Source organism: Homarus americanus, unplaced genomic scaffold, assembly GCF_018991925.1.
Source record: "Homarus americanus isolate GMGI-L3 unplaced genomic scaffold, GMGI_Hamer_2.0 scaffold36188, whole genome shotgun sequence".
Taxonomy (NCBI): Eukaryota; Metazoa; Arthropoda; class Malacostraca; order Decapoda; family Nephropidae; genus Homarus; species Homarus americanus.
In genome coordinates this window covers 4,969,202-4,990,316 of record NW_024718183.1, presented here as the reverse complement: position 1 = coordinate 4,990,316, position 21,115 = coordinate 4,969,202, and the positions used below count along the sequence as shown (strand labels likewise).

The following is a 21,115-nucleotide window of genomic DNA, read 5'->3' as shown; positions in this document are numbered from 1 at the left end:
ATAAATGTGTCTTAATACAACAGAGGAATAAATCAGATCAAGCGAGTTGGTGCATGAGTATATTCATTAAAAAATATTAGTGTCAAACTGTTTACAATCTGCCCCTCGGATAATGTATCAGGGAAATGAATGGTCACAACTCAACACACACAAACACACTTAAGTTGATGATTAACATGGATGTAAACACAAGCGGGATGACATATAGTTCACAGCATCAACATATACATCAGATTCCCCAATAAGGTTTAAGAGCTGGGTGTTGCTCCCCACACCTCACGCCCAGCTACACAGGACCCTCTGCCGTCACAAAGGTTCATTTACTGTACTGGGGTTTAAGGATATTTTATCAGTACATCTCTCTTTAATCACTTTATTAATAGAGGATGATAATAACAAGTTATATAATTCATGAAGTACTGGAACACCCAACTAGCCATAAGTGTTCCTCAGATTCACCACGTGGTTCCGAGTGACAGTCTCCAGAAGATGGTGGCTTATGGTCCTGTGACTTAGCACACACTGGGTCCTCCGAACAACTTCTCCCTAACTCTGAGCTTTTAAATAAACAAATTCCTATTAGAAGACTTTTGTTGACAATTTTCTGATATGGGTTTTAAGAGTTTTACAAGACCTTTGGTGAAGACAGAGATACGAGGTCTAGTGGTCGGCTCCTTCACCAGCGCCGATGGCTCCAACACGCTTCATGTCTTGGTCCTCTCGTGCACAGTGTTCAGTAACAGTCACCTCGACTTATATTTCCATTAAAGACATGTTCACTAATGAACATCTTAGTATCTGACACGGATGAACACTTCAGAAGCTGACACTGATGAACACTTCAGCAGTTGACACTGACTGATAAACATTTCCTCAGTAGCTGACACCGATGAACAGTTCCTCAGTAGCTGACACTGATGAACAGTTCCTCAGTAGCTGACACTGATGAACAGTTCCTCAGTAGCTGACACTGATGAACAGTTCCTCAGTAGCTGACACTGATGAACAGTTCCGAGTAGCTGACACCGATGAACAGTTCCTCAGTAGCTGACACTGATGAACAGTTCCTCAGTAGCTGACACTGATGAACAGTTCCTCAGTAGCTGACACTGATGAACAGTTCCTCAGTAGCTGACACTGATGAACAGTTCCTCAGTAGCTGACACTGATGAACAGTTCCTCAGTGGCTGACACTGATGAACAGTTCCTCAGTAGCTGACACTGATGAACAGTTCCTCAGTAGCTGACACTGATGAACAGTTCCTCAGTAGCTGACACTGATGAACAGTTCCGAGTAGCTGACACCGATGAACAGTTCCTCAGTAGCTGACACTGATGAACAGTTCCTCAGTAGCTGACACTGATGAACAGTTCCTCAGTAGCTGACACTGATGAACAGTTCCTCAGTAGCTGACACTGATGAACAGTTCCTCAGTAGCTGACACTGATGAACAGTTCCTCAGTGGCTGACACTGATGAACAGTTCCTCAGTAGCTGACACTGATGAACAGTTCCTCAGTAGCTGACACTGATGAACAGTTCCCCAGTAGCTGACACTGATGAACAGTTCCTCAGTAGCTGACACTGATGAAAAGCTCCTCAGTAGCTGACACTGATGAAAAGCTCCTTAGTGGCTGACACTGATGAACAGTTCTCAGGACAACTTTGTGTATCAAACCTTTTCCCAGCAGGTGACACCTTGGCAAGTGTCGGTAGCCAGATAAACAGACTGATGATGTATGGTGTGTGAAGTCATGAGACAAAAGTTGTATGGTTGAGGCCCTTGAACGAATGGTTCCTTGGTGAGTGGTTCCTTGGTGAGTGGTTCCAGAGCAACTGTATCAGTCAGCTTTTTGGACACCGATCTTTACTGACTGAGTGACTGACTGACTGACTGACTGACTTGGATAGTGTTTTGACTCGCCTGAACTGACGCCGCTTACGACTAAATCTTGGTTCGTTGCGAGTGACGTGGTATTACCTAGAGATTAATGGTATATCAGCAAACTTCCACGTGGCAGTTCTTCAGCAGCCCTTGGCCTCAGACAGATATAATTCTCACTCGTGGGGTCTGGTTGGGGCAGTGAAGAAGGGTGGCAGATGAGGGGTAGCACCACTGAATGAGAAACCACCCCACTCACCAGACAGTCACTTAATCACCCCACTCAGGAGATAGTCACTTGGTCACCCCACTCATCAGATAGTCACTTAATCACCCCACTCATCAGATAGTCACTTGGTTACCCCACTCACCAAGGAAACATCTGAGGGCTATTGGCGCTGTCAGAGAGCTGTGGTGTAAACTTTTGGCATCTTGCTCGAGTCTAACACAATCTTGTCCATCTCCAAATCGACCATAAGCTGCTCCAGTGGCTCGATACCTGAAGAATTATTATTACATTTAAAACATTCAATAGAAAACATCAAATGGATATCTTTTCCAAAACTACTAAAAGTTGTTGTTTAATCTAAGGACTGACGCGCCATAAAAAAATAAGGTCCTCTAGCCATGATGGATCTTAATGGCGCACTGTACTGTACATTCTCTCTCTTTAAGCCATTTGAAATACTGAATTGATTTTAAGTATGCGAAGTCATTGGTAATTTTCTCCTATACTGTTTGGAGGAAGGTGATTTGATTCTTTCTTCCCGGGAGTTATGAGTTATGATGAGTTATCATGAGTTATGAGTTATGATGAGGTATGAGTTATGATGAGTTATGAGGAGTTGTGAGGCGCAACCAAACTCGAACATGTGCTGTGAAATGAGGAAGGTTATGAAGTACTTATGTGAGGGACTGACCTTGCTTGTTGGAGGGGTGTGAGGGACTGACCTTGATTGTTGGAGGGTGTGAGGGACTGACCTTGCTTGTTGGAGGAGTGTGAGGGACTGACCTTGCTTGTTGGAGGAGTGTGAGGGACTGACCTTGCTTGTTGGAGGAGTGTGAGGGACTGACCTTGCTTGTTGGAGGGTGTGAGGGACTGACCTTGCTTGTTGGAGGGGTGTGAGGGACTGACCTTGATTGTTGGAGGGTGTGAGGGACTGACCTTGCTTGTTGGAGGAGTGTGAGGGACTGACCTTGCTTGTTGGAGGGGTGAGGGACTGACCTTGCTTGTTGGAGGGGTGGAGGACTGACCTGCTTGTTGGAGGAGGTGAGGGACTGACCTTGCTTGTTGGAGGGTGTGAGGGACTGACCTGGCTTGTTGGAGGGTTGAGACTGACCTGTTGGAGGAGTGTGAGGGACTGACCTTGCTTGTTGGATGAGTGTGAGGGACTGACCTTGCTTGTTGGAGGGTGTGAGGGACTGACCTTGCTTGTTGGAGGGATGGTCACACTCGGCCTCAGAGAACTCAAGGGTGTGTCGCCGGCTGTAGGTACCGTCGCCCTCCACTCTCGGCCAGCCATCACCATATTCAGCACTGTAACACCCACATACACACACTCAGATCATTACAGATACAGTCACCATATTCAGCACTGTAACACACACACACACACACACTCAGATCATTACAGATACAGTCACCATATTCAGCACTGTAACACACACACACGCACACACACACTCAGATCATTACAGATACAGTCACCATATTCAGCATGTAACACACATACACACACTCAGATCATTACAGATACAGTCACCATATTCCAGCACTGTAACACACACATACATACACACTCAGATCATTACAGATACAGTCATATTCAGCACTGTAACACACACACACACACACACACTCAGATCATTACAGATACAGCCACCATATTCAGCACTGTAACACACACACACATACACACACTCAGATCATTACAGATACAGTCACCATATTCAGCACTGTAACACACACACACATACACACACTCAGATCATTACAGATACAGTCACCATATTCAGCACTGTAACACACACACACACACACACTCAGATCATTACAGATACAGTCACCATATTCAGCACTGTAACACACACACACACACACACTCAGATCATTACAGATACAGTCACCATATTCAGAAGAGTAAAAGTACAGATTTGGGAAAAACAGTTTCATAAGTAGTTGCTGTAATCTCTGTATATGATAAACATGAGTGAGAATACAGATTTAAGTAGTGTTTGCAGTAAATCCTGAGAGAGTATTGTAAGGAAATCTGTGTCTTAATATATATATATATATATATGAATGGAGATGGATAAAATAGCAGTGTATCCATTGATAGTTATTAAATACTTGTGTTATTACTGTCCACGTAGCTAAAACATCTTGGTGTTATCACTTAATAGTTATCACAACATACAGTGTACTCCTTGAAGTTATTAATCGAATTAATGATCACAACAATAATATACCTCAAGTGTGATGCCTTAAAACTTCATTCACCCAAATCACTTGACCAATTATCTTTGATCATAAACAGGTGGAGGTGCTACTCTGATCAACTACAAATATAAGCGGTAATAAAAAGGTTAAGAGTCTTTTATAAGATATCGTGTAATATAGAGTAGTGTACTTACAGAGCCGCGATATACTGTACAGGTGATTGAGTAAGGCAACACTTCTTTCACAGATGGTGATGAGTCAATGTGTGTGTGTGTGTGTGTGTGTGTGTGTGTGTGTGTGTTATGAAGAAAGAGCGATTTACCTGTTACTCTCTGTGGAAGACAGAGGTGGGGGTGGGGGTCCCTGTTTCTTGACGGGCCTGGCGTAGCTATAGTCAGGATCGCCGCGTGATGGTCGGTGGCTCTGCCTGGGTTGTGGTTCTTGGCCTCGGGAGCGACGATGGGAGGCTGATGTACCTCTGGCCTCGTCCGAACTCTCCTCATGACTCGTGGTTGACTCCGTCCTGGACCGTCCCCCGCCGACCATGTCTGCCACCGTCTGATAGTCTCCGTCTGTATATTAAATTTATCTGTTAGTTACATTTGAAACACTTTAGTGGCAGCGAAATTTCAATATTATATCTTGTATTAAAACTCAGATCATATATAATAAGGAGAGTCTGAGAGAAATATTTAATTACATGAATTATAATAACATCACACTCTTAAGAACCTCCATTAAACTAAGGCATGGATATTTGTTGTATCGTTAAATAACAGTAATTATGCAGCAAAGTGACCGACTGACTGACCGGGTTTGAAGAGCGCAGGGACACGGAGGGCGCGGGTGTTGCCCAAGGAGGCACAGAAGGAGACAAGGTCAGGCTCAGCTGTGGTGTCTGACTCTGTGGTGATCTCGCTGCTTGTGGCCACACCTAGGGGGTGACACTCACCTGTTGGGTCACTCTCCTCACAACCTACCCCTCACACACACACACACACACACACAGGTAGTGTGTGTGTGTGTGTGTGCATGACAGGTAGAGAACGAATACAGGTGGATCTGTCACACTAATATTACCAGGATACTCCATAACTATAAACATCCAGTATGAGTCAATGGTAAGTGAAGGGTTATTAAATTGGCAACTGAAGAATAAAGATTACATGTGAATTGTACGAGAGAGATAAATGATAAAACAAATAACGGATAATTAGATAGAAACCTGATAAATGATGAAGCTAATAAGTGAAAGAAGTGAGATGACGAACCCAGAGTAAAGGCTTCCACCAAAGAAACACAGAAAATAAAGATAAGAAAGATAAGATGAAGAGACAGAAATCAAGTACAGAAATCAAGGACAAGTTTAACATCTGAGAGGGTAGAGGGAGGCGTTCAAGATACGTACCACACTTGTTCCTGCGGCCAGACTCCGGGGTGGTGGGTGTGTCGAGGCCGTGGGCATGGTAGGCTCGGACAAGCTCCTCGTGGTTGCTGCTTACTGATGTGACTGACGATCCACTGGCTTCCTTGCTGGTCGCTGGAGTACACACAACCCGCCTTAGTGTACGTACATGTGTAGGTGTCTGGTGTGTGGGTACTGACGTGGGGGTCTTGTGTGTGGGTACTGGTGTGAGGGTCTTGTGTGTGGGTATTGGTGTGGGGGTCTGGTGTGTGGGTGTTCTGCTGTATGTGTGTCTTGTGTGTGGGTACCAATGTGTGGATACTGGTGTATGAGTTTCAGGTGTGTAGGTACTGGTGTGTTGGTAATAATGTGTGGTAGGTACTGGTGTGTGGATGTTACGGGATATATCAAAACATACAATAGTTAGTGCAGTAATGTGTGCCACTACCACGGCCATCACCTGACTTCTCAACACTGCACCAAAACCAAGTCTGTGGAACATACAGGGAGCCCTAGACCCCAATACTAGTAAGACCCCAGTGTTTTGTTTTTAACGAGTCGGGTTACAGACTCATCGCATCAACCCGGGAGCCGAGAGTTAAAAGAGATTCCTGAATAAACAACCTTAACGCCTCACTAGTTTGGCAGTCGAGGTGAGGGAAGTGGTAGCTAGCTGTTGTCACTACTCGTACTGCCTCTGAGTACTTGTAGGAGCTCCACAGTCTCTAGTTCTTAGGGCCGTACTGAAGAACGTGAAGCGCAGAGTATCCTCATAGGCTATCCCTACATGTTGGTATGGCTATGGATATTCGGAAGGACTAGATTACGTTTTACTGTAATGTTCCTGAGAAGCGGGAGGGAGCCCTCAGAGGAAGGCCAGTGAAAAACTAAGTTGATAATTTATACATTTACTAACACTTATATGTAGTACGTGTTGGAATATAATCGATTTTTTATAATAATGAGAAATTTGGCCTGTACACCCGACGGTAGCGTTTCTCTACAGGACACCTTACACTCCACGTTCTTGAATAATCTCCTGAGTATATAAACAAGATGGAGTAGTACTATAAGATGGCAGCTAAGTACATATACGTGTGTTTACTCTATACAAGTAACTAAGTAACCAAGAAGACACGAATGAAGACGGCAATAAAGGACTGAACAAGGAGATTATTCCCTAACAAAATAAGGAATCAAAATAAGAGATGGGGAGAATACACTAAAAAGCTTCTGAAGGTAACAGGTGAGAGAGGCAACAAAGGAGCAGGTGAGACGGACTATGAGCTGAGTGTTTGATGGTGAGAGGTGGATGAGTAGGTGGATGAGTAATAGAGGTGGATGAGTAATAGTAGGTATGTCAATAGTGTGTAGGCTATGTACAGTATGTGAGGGTCCAGGCTATGTACAGTACGTGAGGGTCCAGGCTATGTACAGTATGTGAGGGTCCAGGCTATGTACAGTACGTGAGGGTCCAGGCTATGTACAGTACACGGTCCAGGCTATATACAGTATATGTGAGGGTCCAAATATGTACAGTATGTGAGGGTCCAGGCTATGTACAGTACGTGAGGGTCCAGGCTATGTACAGTATGTGAGGGTCCAGGCTATGTACAGTACGTGAGGGTCCAGGCTATGTACGTATGGCAGAAGGTCCAAATGCTACCAAAAGACTAGAAGATGGCATCCAGAGTTCTCAAATTTAAAGAGAAAAATCATAAGACTATACATGAACATTATAGGAGAGCAGGCAATATATTATCCTGACATTATCAAAAGGTTGTGAAACATAAACTCTGGATACAACTTAAAGGTAAGATAAATGACCTGTGCTTAAGAGCCATAAGTTGAGTGAAGACATAATACGAGGCACACAAGTAAGGAGAGATAAGTAGAAGTGATCTAATGTTAAGAAATACAAGACCAAGGTTTGTTTACCAAGTCTGGACACATTGAGAGAAAGAGGAATGAATTCTTGGTTAGTTTGTCCTTCATCAATCATGGGTCCAGTGTTAGTACAGGAGGAAACACGAGTAACGAGAGAAAACCTGTTATCGGCCATACTGGGGGACGTCTACTCTCATCCGACCCAAGATTGAACCCGAAATATAGTGGTAAGAGGTACTTGAAGTCAGGGAGGAGAACCAAGAAGCAGTGTGTGTGTGTGTGTGTGTAGAGCGAGACAGTCAGGAAGGAGTTGCACTTTCATCTCCATGTTAACCTTGGAGATTCTGGACCTGGCTAACTGCTGTAGTTTTTATTTGGTGAACACTACATGATGGTCACATGGACAGGTGAGTGAACCAATACTCACCTTTCTCGTTGACGGAGGGGCACCTGGACACGCCCTTGCTCTTGACGACCATGCTGCACTTTTCGTAGGAGTGATCAGTTGGAGCGATACGAGAGGGCGTAGACAGGCCTGCAAAATGGCGCCCACTTCAGTATGCTGGCCAAATCCGGAGTGTCTTCTCGAAGGCCCTCAAAGATCGGCATGCAAGTTGTAGATGACAGTAGACAGTTGTTTAATAAGCGGGTGCAAAGTCTAGGTGGTGGTGGTGGTGGTAGAGAAGGTTATGGTCGTACAGTGATGTGGTGGTAGAGGAGGTTATGGTCGTACAGTGATGTGGTGGTAGTGGTGGTAGAGGAGGTTATGGTCGTACAGCGATGTTGGTAGTGGTGGTAGAGGAGGCTATGGTCGTACAGCGATGTTGGTAGTGGTGGTAGAGGAGGTTATGGTCGTACAGCGATGTTGGTAGTGGTGGTAGATGGTCTTGGTTGGAAATAGTTAGGATGGATGGAAAAGTTCTTACAGGAGTCACCAGGACTCTCATGGTGCAGGAGGGAGGGGTGGGGAGGGGGGGGGGGGAGGGCAGCGTGCTGGGGGAGGCTAGGATGAGGCAGGGAGAGAAGAGGCATATCGCTCCAAAGCACTCCAAAGAGGCACAGGCACAAGGGTGGAGGGGTGGGGGGGAGGGGCATGAAGGGGGGGCAGGAGGGGCACTGATGTTCCCCTGTGCCGACCTCCGCGCTAAGTCGTGCCGTTCTAAATAATGCTAGAACTGTTGCCCCTTGAGCGGGATATCCATGCTGGGAAAGCGTTTGTAGTAGAAGCTGTTGGGGCGGTGCCAGTTGTAAGGAGGAGGGAGGGGTGGTGGTGGTGGTAGTGTTATGGTGGTGTTAGGGGTGTGGTGGTGGTGTTAGGGTGTGGTGGTGGTGTTAGGGTGTGGTGGTGGTGGGTGTTAGGGTGTGGTGGTGGGAAATGGTGGTGGTGTTAGGGGTGTGGTGGTGGTGGTGTTAGGGGTGTGGTGGTGGTGGTGTTAGGGGTGTGGTGGTGGTGGTGTTAGTGGTGGTGGTGTTAGGGTGTGGTGGTGGGTGTGGTGGTGGTGGTGTTAGGTGTGGTGGTAGGTGTTAGGTGTGGTGGTGGTGTTAGGGTGTGGTGGGTGGTGTTAGGTGGTGGTGGTGTTAGGTGGTGGTGGTGGTGTTAGGGGTGTGTGGTGGTGTTAGGGTGTGGTGCTGGTGTCAGGGTGAGGTGGTGGTGTTAGGGCGAGTTGGCGGTGGTGGTAGTGTTAGGGGAGGTGGTATTATGGGGTGGTAGTGGTGGTGTTAGGGGGAGGAGGAGGTGTTGGGGAAGGTGGAGGTGGTGTTGGGGGAGGAGGTGGCAGGGGTGGGTGTGTGGGGGTGGGGGCTGCCCCACACTAGAGGTCGCCCGGACTCAGATACATCAGGTTACAATTAGACACTTGGGGACTTAACTTCTACTCTTAATAATGGAGGAAATGATCGTTATGGTAACTCTTAAATTCTCTTCTTAAGATAATGTTTATGTACATATGAAATAGTCTTTAGAATTCTTTGGTAAAAAAAATAAAAACATCTTGATAGTGTATGGCATAAAGTAGTGAGGCCGGTGGTGGGTTGTGACGGCCTGCCAAGAGGGGACAGAACACGACCAACACCACACGGGGTAACTTGGGGCCCCACGGTGAGGGCTGGCCTGTGTAGGAGTAAAGAGAGAGAGAGAGAGAGAGAGGGAGATAAAAAGAGAGAAAGTGAGAGAGAGGTTGTTAGTAGCATGTGTGGGAGGGGGGGGGGAGGAGGTGTTAGTGTGGAGGATCACGGTGATGCAGGGCGCAGTGTGGGCCACGCTGCGGACTCTCACCTACGTCAGGGGGCGCTGGACACTTTCTCTTGACACGGCTGTAGGTCGAGTCCACCACGCTCGCCACCGGCTGTAGGAGGGAGGGCATCAGTCTCGAGGGTGGATCAGCACGCTAGGTAAGGAAGCAAACACAAAACTAAAGCCACATCTTATTATCACCACAGTCACTAAAAGAAAATAAAACACAGTGGTTATTCTCACAAGCATGCCAAGTATGTGCACCAGTTGACCCTTTTATAACATGTTTAGCTCATCTCTGTTAGTGTTGGTGAAGCAAGTTGAAATAATGTACTTTTTTTTTCATTACTCTGGATTCTGCTAACAATTTATTATTCATTTAAACTATGCTTGAAAATAGGCAAGTAAATCTCTTTTTTTATCATTTCATGTCTACTTCATCATTAATTACATCATCATCATCATCATCATCATCATCATCATTACAGCTCTTATGAAAATTACCCCATAATTAACTGTAACACATGATAATTATAGCTTCATTTTTCCTTAATGTTTTTTTTTTATATTTTTTTATTTATTTTAAATTTCATCAAAGTTGTATTTAGTAAAACTGCAAAGTAAACAGTATATAAAAGTTGTTGTTTTGAGAGAGAGAGAGAGAGAGAGAGAGAGAGAGAGAGAGAGAGAGAGAGAGAGAGAGAGAGAGAGAGAGAGAGAGAGACTGTATCACCAAGAAGCGCACACACTCAATGCTATAACACATTAACATAACCAAACACATCGTCACACTGCAGCACTAACACAGTCAAAGCTTTAATTGGGTGAAAAAATAAATAAAATGTTCACTGAAATGCCACAAAAATATATACCCGAAATATCTATAACCATGGGGGTCTTACCTGCCACCACGAGAGAGAAACTAACAATCAGAATTTTGACAACTTCTTCAATGTTTGGTAATAGTGGTGTTTATATTCACTATAATGAAGGATGGCTGACACCTAGGATGGCTGACACCTAGGATGGCTGACACCTAGGATGGCTGACACCTAGGATGGCTGACACCTAGGATGGCTGACACCTAGGATGGCTGACACCTAGGATGGCTGACACCTAGGATGGCTGACACCTAGGATGGCTGACACCTAGGATGGCTGACAACTAGGATGGCTGACACCTAGGATGGCTGACACCTAGGATGGCTGACAACTAGGATGGACAACTAGGATGGCTGACACCCAGGATGGCTGACACCCAGGATGGCTGACACCTTGGATGGCTGACACTATGATGGCAGACACCCAGGATGGCAGACACCCAGATGGCTGACACCTAGATGGCTGGACACCTAGGATGGCTGACACCCAGGATGGCAGACACCCAGGATGGCTGGACACCCAGATGGCTGACACCCAGATGCATGGACAACTAGATGGCTGACAATCAGGATGGCTGACACCCAGGATGGCAGACACCTAAGATGGCTGACACCTAGGATGGCTGACACCTAGGATGGCTGACAACTAGGATGGCTGACAACTAGGATGGCTGACAACTAGGATGGCTGACACCTAGGATGGCTGACACCTAGGATGGCTGACACCTAGGATGGCTGACACCTAGGATGGCTGACACCTAGGATGGCTGACACCTAGGATGGCTGACAACTAGGATGGCAGACACCTAGGATGGCTGACACCTAGGATGGCTGACACCTAGGATGGCTGACACCTAGGATTGGCTAGATGGCACCTAGGACTGACCTAGGATGGCTGACACCTAGGGATACGATACACCTAGGATGGCTGACACCTAGGATGGCAGACACCTAGGATGGCTGACAACTAGGATGGCAGACACCTAGGATGGCTGACACCTAGGATGGCTGACAACTAGGATGGCAGACACCTAGGATGGCTGACACCTAGGATGGCTGATACCTAGGATGGCTGACAACTAGGACGGCTGACACCTACGATGGCTGACAACTAGGATGGCAGACACCTAGGATGGCTGACACCTAGGATGGCTGACACCTAGGATGGCTGACACCTAGGATGGCTGACACCTAGGATGGCTGACACCTAGGATGACAGACACCTAGGATGGCTGACACCTAGGATGACTGACACCTCGGATGGCTGACACCTTGGATGGCAGACACCTAGGATGGCTGACACCTAGGATGGCTGACACCTAGGATGGCTGACACCTAGGATGCCTGACACCGAGGATGGCTGACACCTACAGTAGGTTAAATACTCATTCTGTACAGTGATTTACTTTTGTTACAGTAATGAGTGTAATCGGCCAGGTGTTGAGTCAGGTGTTCGGCCAGGTGTTGAGCCAGGTGTTCGGCCAGGTGTTCGGCCAGGTGTTGAGCCAGGTGTGTCACCCCCACACTCTACACTCACACAGGTAAACACATCTCTGACGACTATAACACCGTTCAACTATGGAACACTATTGATGCTAACGGTAACACTGCACAGTTGTGACTCAAGACAGAGGCAAAGCGAGCTGACAGTGAGTGTGTCTGTAATATAAGCAAACCTGTCTTCAGTTCTTGAGTATAACAGCAACTTTAAACACACATTATATTTCGGGTTATATTCTGTACTGTATATAACATGACTGACCTTGAGAGAAGGCAGGTCAGGTCAGGTCAGGTTGGGTGTGGCCTGACCTTAAACCTTAGTACAATACATGGCATGTGATCCAACAAAAAGACACACATGCATGTGTACATGGGATCTGACCCATTATCAAGACACACCCATGCAAATGTATATGTTGTACGTGCATAGCGTGTGCACAGAAACATAACGTGTACACATGACTGAGAGAGGGCTCTGTACAGTATCAAATAAGGGTCCTGTAATAAAGATAAATTCTCTTGGAGCACAAGTTAACTATAGTGCAGGTGTCACTTAAGGCGCCAGCGTCTGTTGTTCACTTTTGGTTTAGTTTTATAAGTAAGTCAGGGTAGACCGGCCACAGGCAACAGTCCAAGATTACCAACATTTTCAAGAACATTTCAGTCAGGAACAACGAGCGCTGGTCTGGCACCCATGGGACAGTCAGTATTCCTTTACTGTTCTGCTCTGCACCTCCAGTGATTTACTCTTCCCAAAATATAACATATAAAAAAGTTACACATTGAAAACCCTAAATTAAAGGAAATTCTGGTTATATCTCACAGACTGGGGGTTGACTCCCACTCTCAGGTTAACGGTACAGGATGTGGAGTCTTCAGGTGAGGGTAACGCTCCACAGTATGCAGAACCCTGTACTTAAGTCTCTACTCCAGCAAATATATAACAATAATGATAACAATAACTCATTAGTTAGGTTGTCCCAGAACAAATATACTGCATAAAACATTGTACCGAGACGAACACAATATTAGTGTTATGTTGCAGTAACACCTGAAATATAAAACACAATTAACATACATCTGTTATACCTGAACACTACCTAACATTGTGATGAACATGTTGTGCAATTTAAAAACTTGATTATTACACCTGAATAAAATACACACCTGTACAGTAAACGCCCCTACACCTGAAACATCTCAATTAGCGGCAGGTGTGTACAGTACCACCTACAATAACAGGTGAATTGTGACACCATCAGAGGAGTACTGACCGAGGGGAGGGGTGGAGGAGGGGGGGTTTTGTTCTCCCCAGGCATCCTGAAGGTGGCGTAGGGGGAGATCTCATCGTAGGAGCCCAGAGGGAGGGTGGAGGGCGTGTAGGCTTCCAGGATCTCCAGGCTGTGACCTCCCAGTAATGTCTCCGAAGTTAACCCAGAGTCAGGCGTAAGGTCGTTATGTACGTGGTTCACCTCTGAGGACCACACGGGAGAATGAGTGAGAGAGAGAGAGAGAAAGAGAGTCACTAACTACTGGTATATTCATTTTCTTCACAGTATATACACTTCATTCATATAGTACAACTCGTCTCCTTAACCACCACAAAAAACAACAAACAATAACAAACCCTCACCTTTATAAGTCTGTGTATGAGTTCTGGTCCTCCTGCAGGTATAGGCAACAGCGACACAGACGGCGAGCAGCACGAGGATGCAGGCGACCACCACAGCCACCAGCACGTGAGAGTCTAGGTACCACGGAGCCACACCAACCGCATCGTGTACTATTAACTCAGGTGATAACGTGGCTGCCGATAAATACAGGCCTTTAATATTTAGCTCTATTCATTACGTAAACAACTATCTTAAAGTTCTAATGCTTATATGGGTTGATAAAGCTGAGAGAAGGTGAACAAGGTAGAGAATATCTTTATAATTAACAAAAAAATAATTAAACTGCGGTGGTGGTGGTGATGTACAAGTGACACGTACCTCCCAGGTGGGTGAGGGTGGTGAAGGGGTAGGTGGCGACAGAGGAACCAGCAGAGTTATGGGCGGTGACTCTGAGGGTGTAGCGATGGGCGGGCTTCAGGTCAAGCACCACAAATTCCGTCGTGTTATCCCAGCGGACGTGATTCGACACCAGAGTCCAGGACGTCAACCCTCGCTCCTGTAGAAGTATAACGACACCTGCTGTAGTTGGTCTTGTTGTGGTCAAATAGAAATGACTTTTGTAAATTATCTAAGAGGAAGTGAGTTTAATGGTTACAATAAACATGACGAATATGACAGGAATGACAGCTACAATATTGCCTAGTACTCATGAAAGACTCACCTTGTACTCATGAAAGACTCATCTTATATTCTTGAAAGACTCACCTTGTACTCATGAAAGACTCACCTTGTACTCTTGAAAGACTCACCTTGTACTCATGAAAGACTCACCTAGTACTCATGAAAGACTCACCTTGTACTCTTGAAAGACTCACCTTGTACTCTTGAAAGACTCACCTTGTACTCATGAAAGACTCACCTAGTACTCATGAAAGACTCATCTTGTACTCTTGAAAGACTCACCTTGTACTCTTGAAAGACTCACCTTGTACTCTTGAAAGACTCACCTAGTACTCATGAAAGACTCACCTTGTACTCATGAAAGTCTCACCTTGTACTCGACCACCATGGACGTAATGGGGCAGCCTCCATCTAGCCAGGCTGCCAGGTTGAGTGAGATGGAGGTAACGTTGACTCTCAGTAGTGAAGATTGGGCTGGCACTATCGGCTCTGTCAACACAACAATATTCATGAGACGAAAACACAGGTACAAGGTTAGGTTAGGTTAGGTTAGGTTCCCAGAAGAGGCAATAATGAACAGTATAGAGAACTATCAAGTAACTCACCGCGCCCTAGAGTCTTGGTGGGGATGGCGTCGCTGGGTTGAGACGCCCCGACGTGGTTGTAGGCGCTAACGTACACCTGGTAGCGGGTGCCACACTGGAGGCCCGTCAAGGTGTAGGAGTCAGCGTCTGGGGGCACCTCCACGCGTCGCCACTCGCCGAACTCCCTCTTCTCGTGTAGGTAATACCCTGTTGATGACACCTCTGTTACCACCCGTACTGCCACATACCACAAACACACATACAACATATCCACCTACAAGTTACAACACACAAGATACCCGGCTGCAACATATTCACCTACAATATACTGTAACTTCCCCTGTAACTTCACTGTAACTTCCTCTGAAGACTCACATTTAGTTAGGGAATTACCAGATATTGTTCAGAGACATCGTCTGTCTTAGGTCACTTCTCTGAGATGGGTGGACGGATACAGATATATATTTATACTTGTATCTACAGAGAGGCTGGCCACTTGATCTGGGACTGCGGACTGTGAGCTTGAGAGCAGTGTTAGAGATGCTATTTAGATCTGCTAGGACTGAAGGGGTCTCTCAGGCTACTGCTCAGTGGTAGATCAGTAATGTGTGGTGTCCAGCTAGAGACTGACTAGGGTGGACCTACCCCGGCTAACTGGCAATGACGTCACGAAGGATGATGCATGGGTCCAAGCTTCTAGAAGCTTCTACCAGTAGAAAGAGTTGGCAAGAACACCTGAATCAGTGTCAGCAGCGTTACTGAAACAGCTGTCTGGGAATGACCTCGTTAGAATCATCCTTAACTGACGTTGCAAATATCTAACTAATAATTTACATCAAATACTTGGAGGTCTTCTAGTGATAATAACTGTACCTAGTTATCAAGTAAGAGTCATTAATTGAATAAGTAATGAGCTTCAAAGGTGATATCGTCATATTGAGACATCTCTGGCGACAGTGTGTCCACCAGAGCAGCTGCGTCTGAGCAGGCTAAATGAATGCTTACTACATGCTTGTTATGAAAGCATCCGACTCCTGTGGGTCAATAAAAAATGCATAATGAAAACTTATTCATCCATAGTGTATAATACTCTGGTTGCTATACTGGTTACAGACTAAACTAGTCCAAACTGCTTACGAGATACCCACATACAACATATACACATACAACATACCCACATACAACATACCCACACACAACATACCCACATACAACATACCCACACACAACATACCCACATACAACATACCCACATACAACATACCCACATACAACATACCCACATACAACATACCCACATACAACATACCCACATACAACATACCCACATACAACATACCCACATACAACATACATAACATACAACATATACAACATCATACATATACAACATATACAACATACCCACATACAACATAACATACAACATATACAACATACACATACATACATGTTAACATACCCACATACAACATACCCACATACAACATACCCATATACAACATACCCACATACAATATACCCACATACAACATACCCACATACACCCACATACAACATACCCACATACAACATACCCACATACAAATATATACACATACAAATATACCCACATACACAAATATACCCACAACACATGTTAAACATACCCACATACAACATACCCACATACACAACATACCCACATACAACATATACCCATACACAACATACCCACATACAACATACCCACATACAACATGCCCACACACAACATACCCACATACAACATATCCACACACAACATACATACAACATACCCATACACATAATATACAACAATGCCACATACAACATACTTCACATACAAATACCCACATACAAATACCCACATACAACATACCCACATACAATATACCATAACATACCCATATACAACATACCCACATACAACATACCCACATACAACATACCCACATACAACATACCCACATACAACATACCCACATACAACATACCCACATACAACATACCCACATACAACATACACATACACATACAACATACCCACATACAACATACACACACACACAACTATACCCACATACAACATACCCACATACAACATACCCCACATACAACATACCCACATACAACATACCCACATACAACATACCCACATACAACATACCCACATACAAATACCCACATACAACATACCCACATACAACATACCCACATACAATATACCCACATACAACATACCCACATACAACATATACACATACAACATACCCACATACAACATACCCACACACAACATACCTACATACAACATACCCACATACAACATACCCACATACAACATACCCACATACAACATACCCACATACAACATACCCACATACAACATACCCACATACAACATACTCCCCACTATAGCATCCTCCCACCAGCCTTAATGTCAGCTCTTAATTCTCCTCTATATTTTTTTACTAAAGAATTCATCATAAGGAATTTCTTCCGTCAACTTCCTTATCTGAATTTTTAAAAAGACTTATATGAGTCTTAACGATAAGACTCTTAAGTGTATTCATTATGTTATGGCAACCCCAACAACAAAACACACACACACGCACACACACACACACACACACACACACACACACACACACACACACACACACACACACACACACACACACACACATACTATTCTTAACCATTTGTGTTACTATGAGACTACTTGGTTACAGTGTCACTATCAACTACCAGATATTTTAGCTCTACAATACTTCCCACGTTAAAGTGAGTCAGGTAGAGCCGTTCTCACATCACCAGTTACTATGAGAACGAAAAAATAACAGTGATTCATTTTCTCTGAATTTGAATCCAGATAAAAAACTCACTTGATTTTCACACTTTAATTATGATCAGTAAAAACCTCAAATAAATGTAGAGTCTTAGTGAAATTTGGAAGCCATATTGGATGTTATTTTTATGCTTTAGTTTAAGTCAGACAGATAGAGGTAAACTTTATATCTCCAGCAATGAGGAAAGTTGACGTGTGGAGCTTTTAGAATCATGACCTGCCTGACGAAGAGGTGCCTTACCTAGGATGGGAGCACCACCAGCGTTGGGTGTCCTCCACCTCACTGTCAGGGTCGTGGCAGTCACATCAGACACGTACACAAGTGGTGGTGATGGTGGCACTGTGGGAGGAGGCTTATTATGGCACTGTGGGGGGAGGGTTATTATGGCACTGTGGGAGGAGGCTTATTATGGCACTGTGGGAGGAGGGTTATTATGGCACTGTGGGAGGAGGGTTATGGTGTGGGAGGAGGCTTATTATGGCACTGTGTGGCACTGTGGGGAGGGTTATTGTGGCACTGTGGGAGGAGGGTTATTGTGGCACTGTGGGAGGAAGGTGTATGGCACTGTGGGAGGAGGGTTATTGTGGCACTGTGGAGGAGGTGGCACTGTGGGAGGAGGAGGCTTATTATGGCACTGTGGGAGGAGGGTTATTATGGCACTGTGGGAGGAGGCTTATTATGGCACTGTAGGGGAGGTTTATTATGGTACTGTGGGGGAGAGAGTTAACATGGCACTATAGTAAACAAGTGCCAAATGGTGGCACTGAGGAAGCGTTAATATTAAAACCTGAGCATTTAAGTGGAACTGTCTTCACTACAACAAAGGAACTTCCATTAAAATTAGTTACTTATGACTGAACTTACTTATGATATGAACCCACTTAAGATATGAATTTAATTATGATATGAACCTATTTAACATATGAACTAACTTATGATATGGACCTACTTAACATATGAACTAACTTATGATATGAACCTACTTATGACAAACGAACATACTGTTGTACTTCTGAAGGTGGTAATCCTAACTCTCAGTGGTGTGATGTTATGACACAACAAACTGCGTCGTCTGGCATCAACATACAACATAACACAGTTTGAAGTTGGTTACATTAAATAGTTCAAGATCAAAAAACAAATATGAATAATTTTCGAAGGGACATTATCGAAAATAAAAAATAAAATAGGTAAATTCTCCATAGTTTTCATACTTGGAACTCTATATTAATTCTTATATAGGGAAATAGAGCAAAAAAAAAGTAATTATCTACAGCATTTACGTCGGGACACTATTTTTTTTTTTTTTACTTTTTTTCACGCAACATAGTACAAGTTCGCCAAGTCCAGCCAATCAGAGGAAGTTTGGATGTCCACGTGATTCTAGTGAGCATACGGAAGTTCTCGAGTATGATGGTGCCTGTCTGTGAAGGTTGCTTGGTGGGAGACTGGCGTGTAATGCAGCGAGTATTTGAGAAAGAAGCCGCAGCTGTTGACATCCTTAGGTCTCATGGTGTATTCAGTAAAGTGTCCAAGGTGTAGTTCAGACTGTCTGTATCGTCAAGACCTTCCCCTATATGTTAATTAATTTAAGTTTGGGTTAGGTAAGGGGTTAGGTTATATTTATATACCGGGGGTATGTCAGGTCCTTCTGGTTTCTTTGGTTAGGTTAGGGTTTCGTCAGGATTTTTTTTCCTCGCGTTTTTACCCCACAATTTCCCTCTACTTCAAAGCTCTGTCCACTTTGTGCAACCAATATTGTCGGAGGGGGGGGGGGGTGGAGGAGGCATATCTCCACAAGTACTCATTTCCGACGGAAATGAAGGTCAAATTCGTATGAAATACACACACACAAAATGTTTTTCATAGTAATTTCCGTGCATGGCAACTACGGAGTATTTACTCATTAACAGGTCGTTTTCTTTGGTCAAACTTGTCTGAAAGTGTAAAAAGACTATTTCCAACTTTTAAATCCCAAATAATCTTAGTGAGGCCAGACCTAACTAGTAAAGTTTATCTCGAAAAAACATCCAGTAAATATTGTATCTAATGTGACGTAATAGAGGCTGAGGAGCCGTAAAAACACATAACTAGTGATTTGTAAACAGGCCTTAAGAGAACACCACACAGTCGACAGCCACAAGGATGCACCACTTACCTCCCTGGTCCCTGGATGCTGCATGCAATAAAGAAAGGCATCATGTGACACAATAACCACTGGGTCACCGAAGCTCATGTCAGGTCAGGCTGGAAAATCAACCTCAGATATTATGGCCAAGTGACATTCCGTACATAGACTAGTTCAGGTCTGACAGTCTTTACCGACGCCCTTCAATGACTTAAGATATTTACATTAGCTAAAACTATTTCGTGGATGAGATCAGTCCAAGTTTGTGTAAATATCACAATTTATCTTAGAGTTTACGTTATCATACTATTAAATACTCTGTAAGGTGTTAAGGCTGTCACACGTGATCTATTCTGAATCCAGGTAATTAGTGGCTTTACAGAGATAACGACCAAGACGAAAGCTTTATATCAAAATGCATCTTTAGAGAACGCTTATAACATACCTTGGGATTTTATTTACAAAATTTTATACAAACTTAATGATGAAAACTTTACAAAGATGAGAAAAAAAATTATCATCACTACCTACAGTACTTAACCACCATCCACTCGTTACTTATTTTAAAACAGACAACTACAAATTAACACGAAACAATATGAAAATTACAAATGAAAAATAAATACATACAAAGTTAATGGAACGCTTTATGTACTGAAGGTGATGTCTTAGTTTTTCATTCGTTTTATTAATTTTTAACTCAATTTTCCTCCAGGACTCAGGAGTTTAATGCAGGACAAAGCCAAATCATCTAGTGGTAACAATTATCATAGAAAACGGAGGCTCAAAGAAAACTTAACAGGGATAACTTTATCTTGTAATAAAATATTCTCATTATGTTACCATCATTATTCACGACCATTATTAATCATTATCATCATTATTCATTATCATCATCATCATCATGCGGAATTAACTAATCATTTGGTCTTGTTTATGTTTTAAGTATGAGGCTAATGACACTCACTCACTCACTCACTCACTCACACACTCACTCACTCACTCACTCACTCAATCACTTTCACACACA

General features: G+C 44.1%; 1 protein-coding gene across 1 annotated transcript in view; it reads right to left on the bottom strand.

Annotated features, from left to right (window-relative positions):
* Positions 1 to 46: 46 nt before the first annotated feature.
* The window catches only part of LOC121859331 (Down syndrome cell adhesion molecule-like protein Dscam2), a 59,882-nt gene continuing 38,813 nt past the window's right edge, over positions 47 to 21,115 (bottom strand). The window contains exons 26-39 of the mRNA XM_042356126.1: positions 20,116 to 20,133; positions 18,198 to 18,296; positions 15,127 to 15,312; positions 14,892 to 15,010; positions 14,219 to 14,396; positions 13,861 to 14,034; positions 13,502 to 13,701; positions 9,890 to 10,001; positions 8,042 to 8,149; positions 5,731 to 5,862; positions 5,134 to 5,256; positions 4,645 to 4,894; positions 3,310 to 3,419; positions 47 to 2,381 (exon numbers count right to left, since the gene is read on the bottom strand). Coding sequence (XP_042212060.1) covers positions 2,284 to 2,381; positions 3,310 to 3,419; positions 4,645 to 4,894; positions 5,134 to 5,256; positions 5,731 to 5,862; positions 8,042 to 8,149; positions 9,890 to 10,001; positions 13,502 to 13,701; positions 13,861 to 14,034; positions 14,219 to 14,396; positions 14,892 to 15,010; positions 15,127 to 15,312; positions 18,198 to 18,296; positions 20,116 to 20,133 — 1,907 coding nt within the window. The 3' untranslated portion in view covers positions 47 to 2,283. The remainder of the gene's footprint in view (positions 2,382 to 3,309; positions 3,420 to 4,644; positions 4,895 to 5,133; positions 5,257 to 5,730; positions 5,863 to 8,041; positions 8,150 to 9,889; positions 10,002 to 13,501; positions 13,702 to 13,860; positions 14,035 to 14,218; positions 14,397 to 14,891; positions 15,011 to 15,126; positions 15,313 to 18,197; positions 18,297 to 20,115; positions 20,134 to 21,115) is intronic.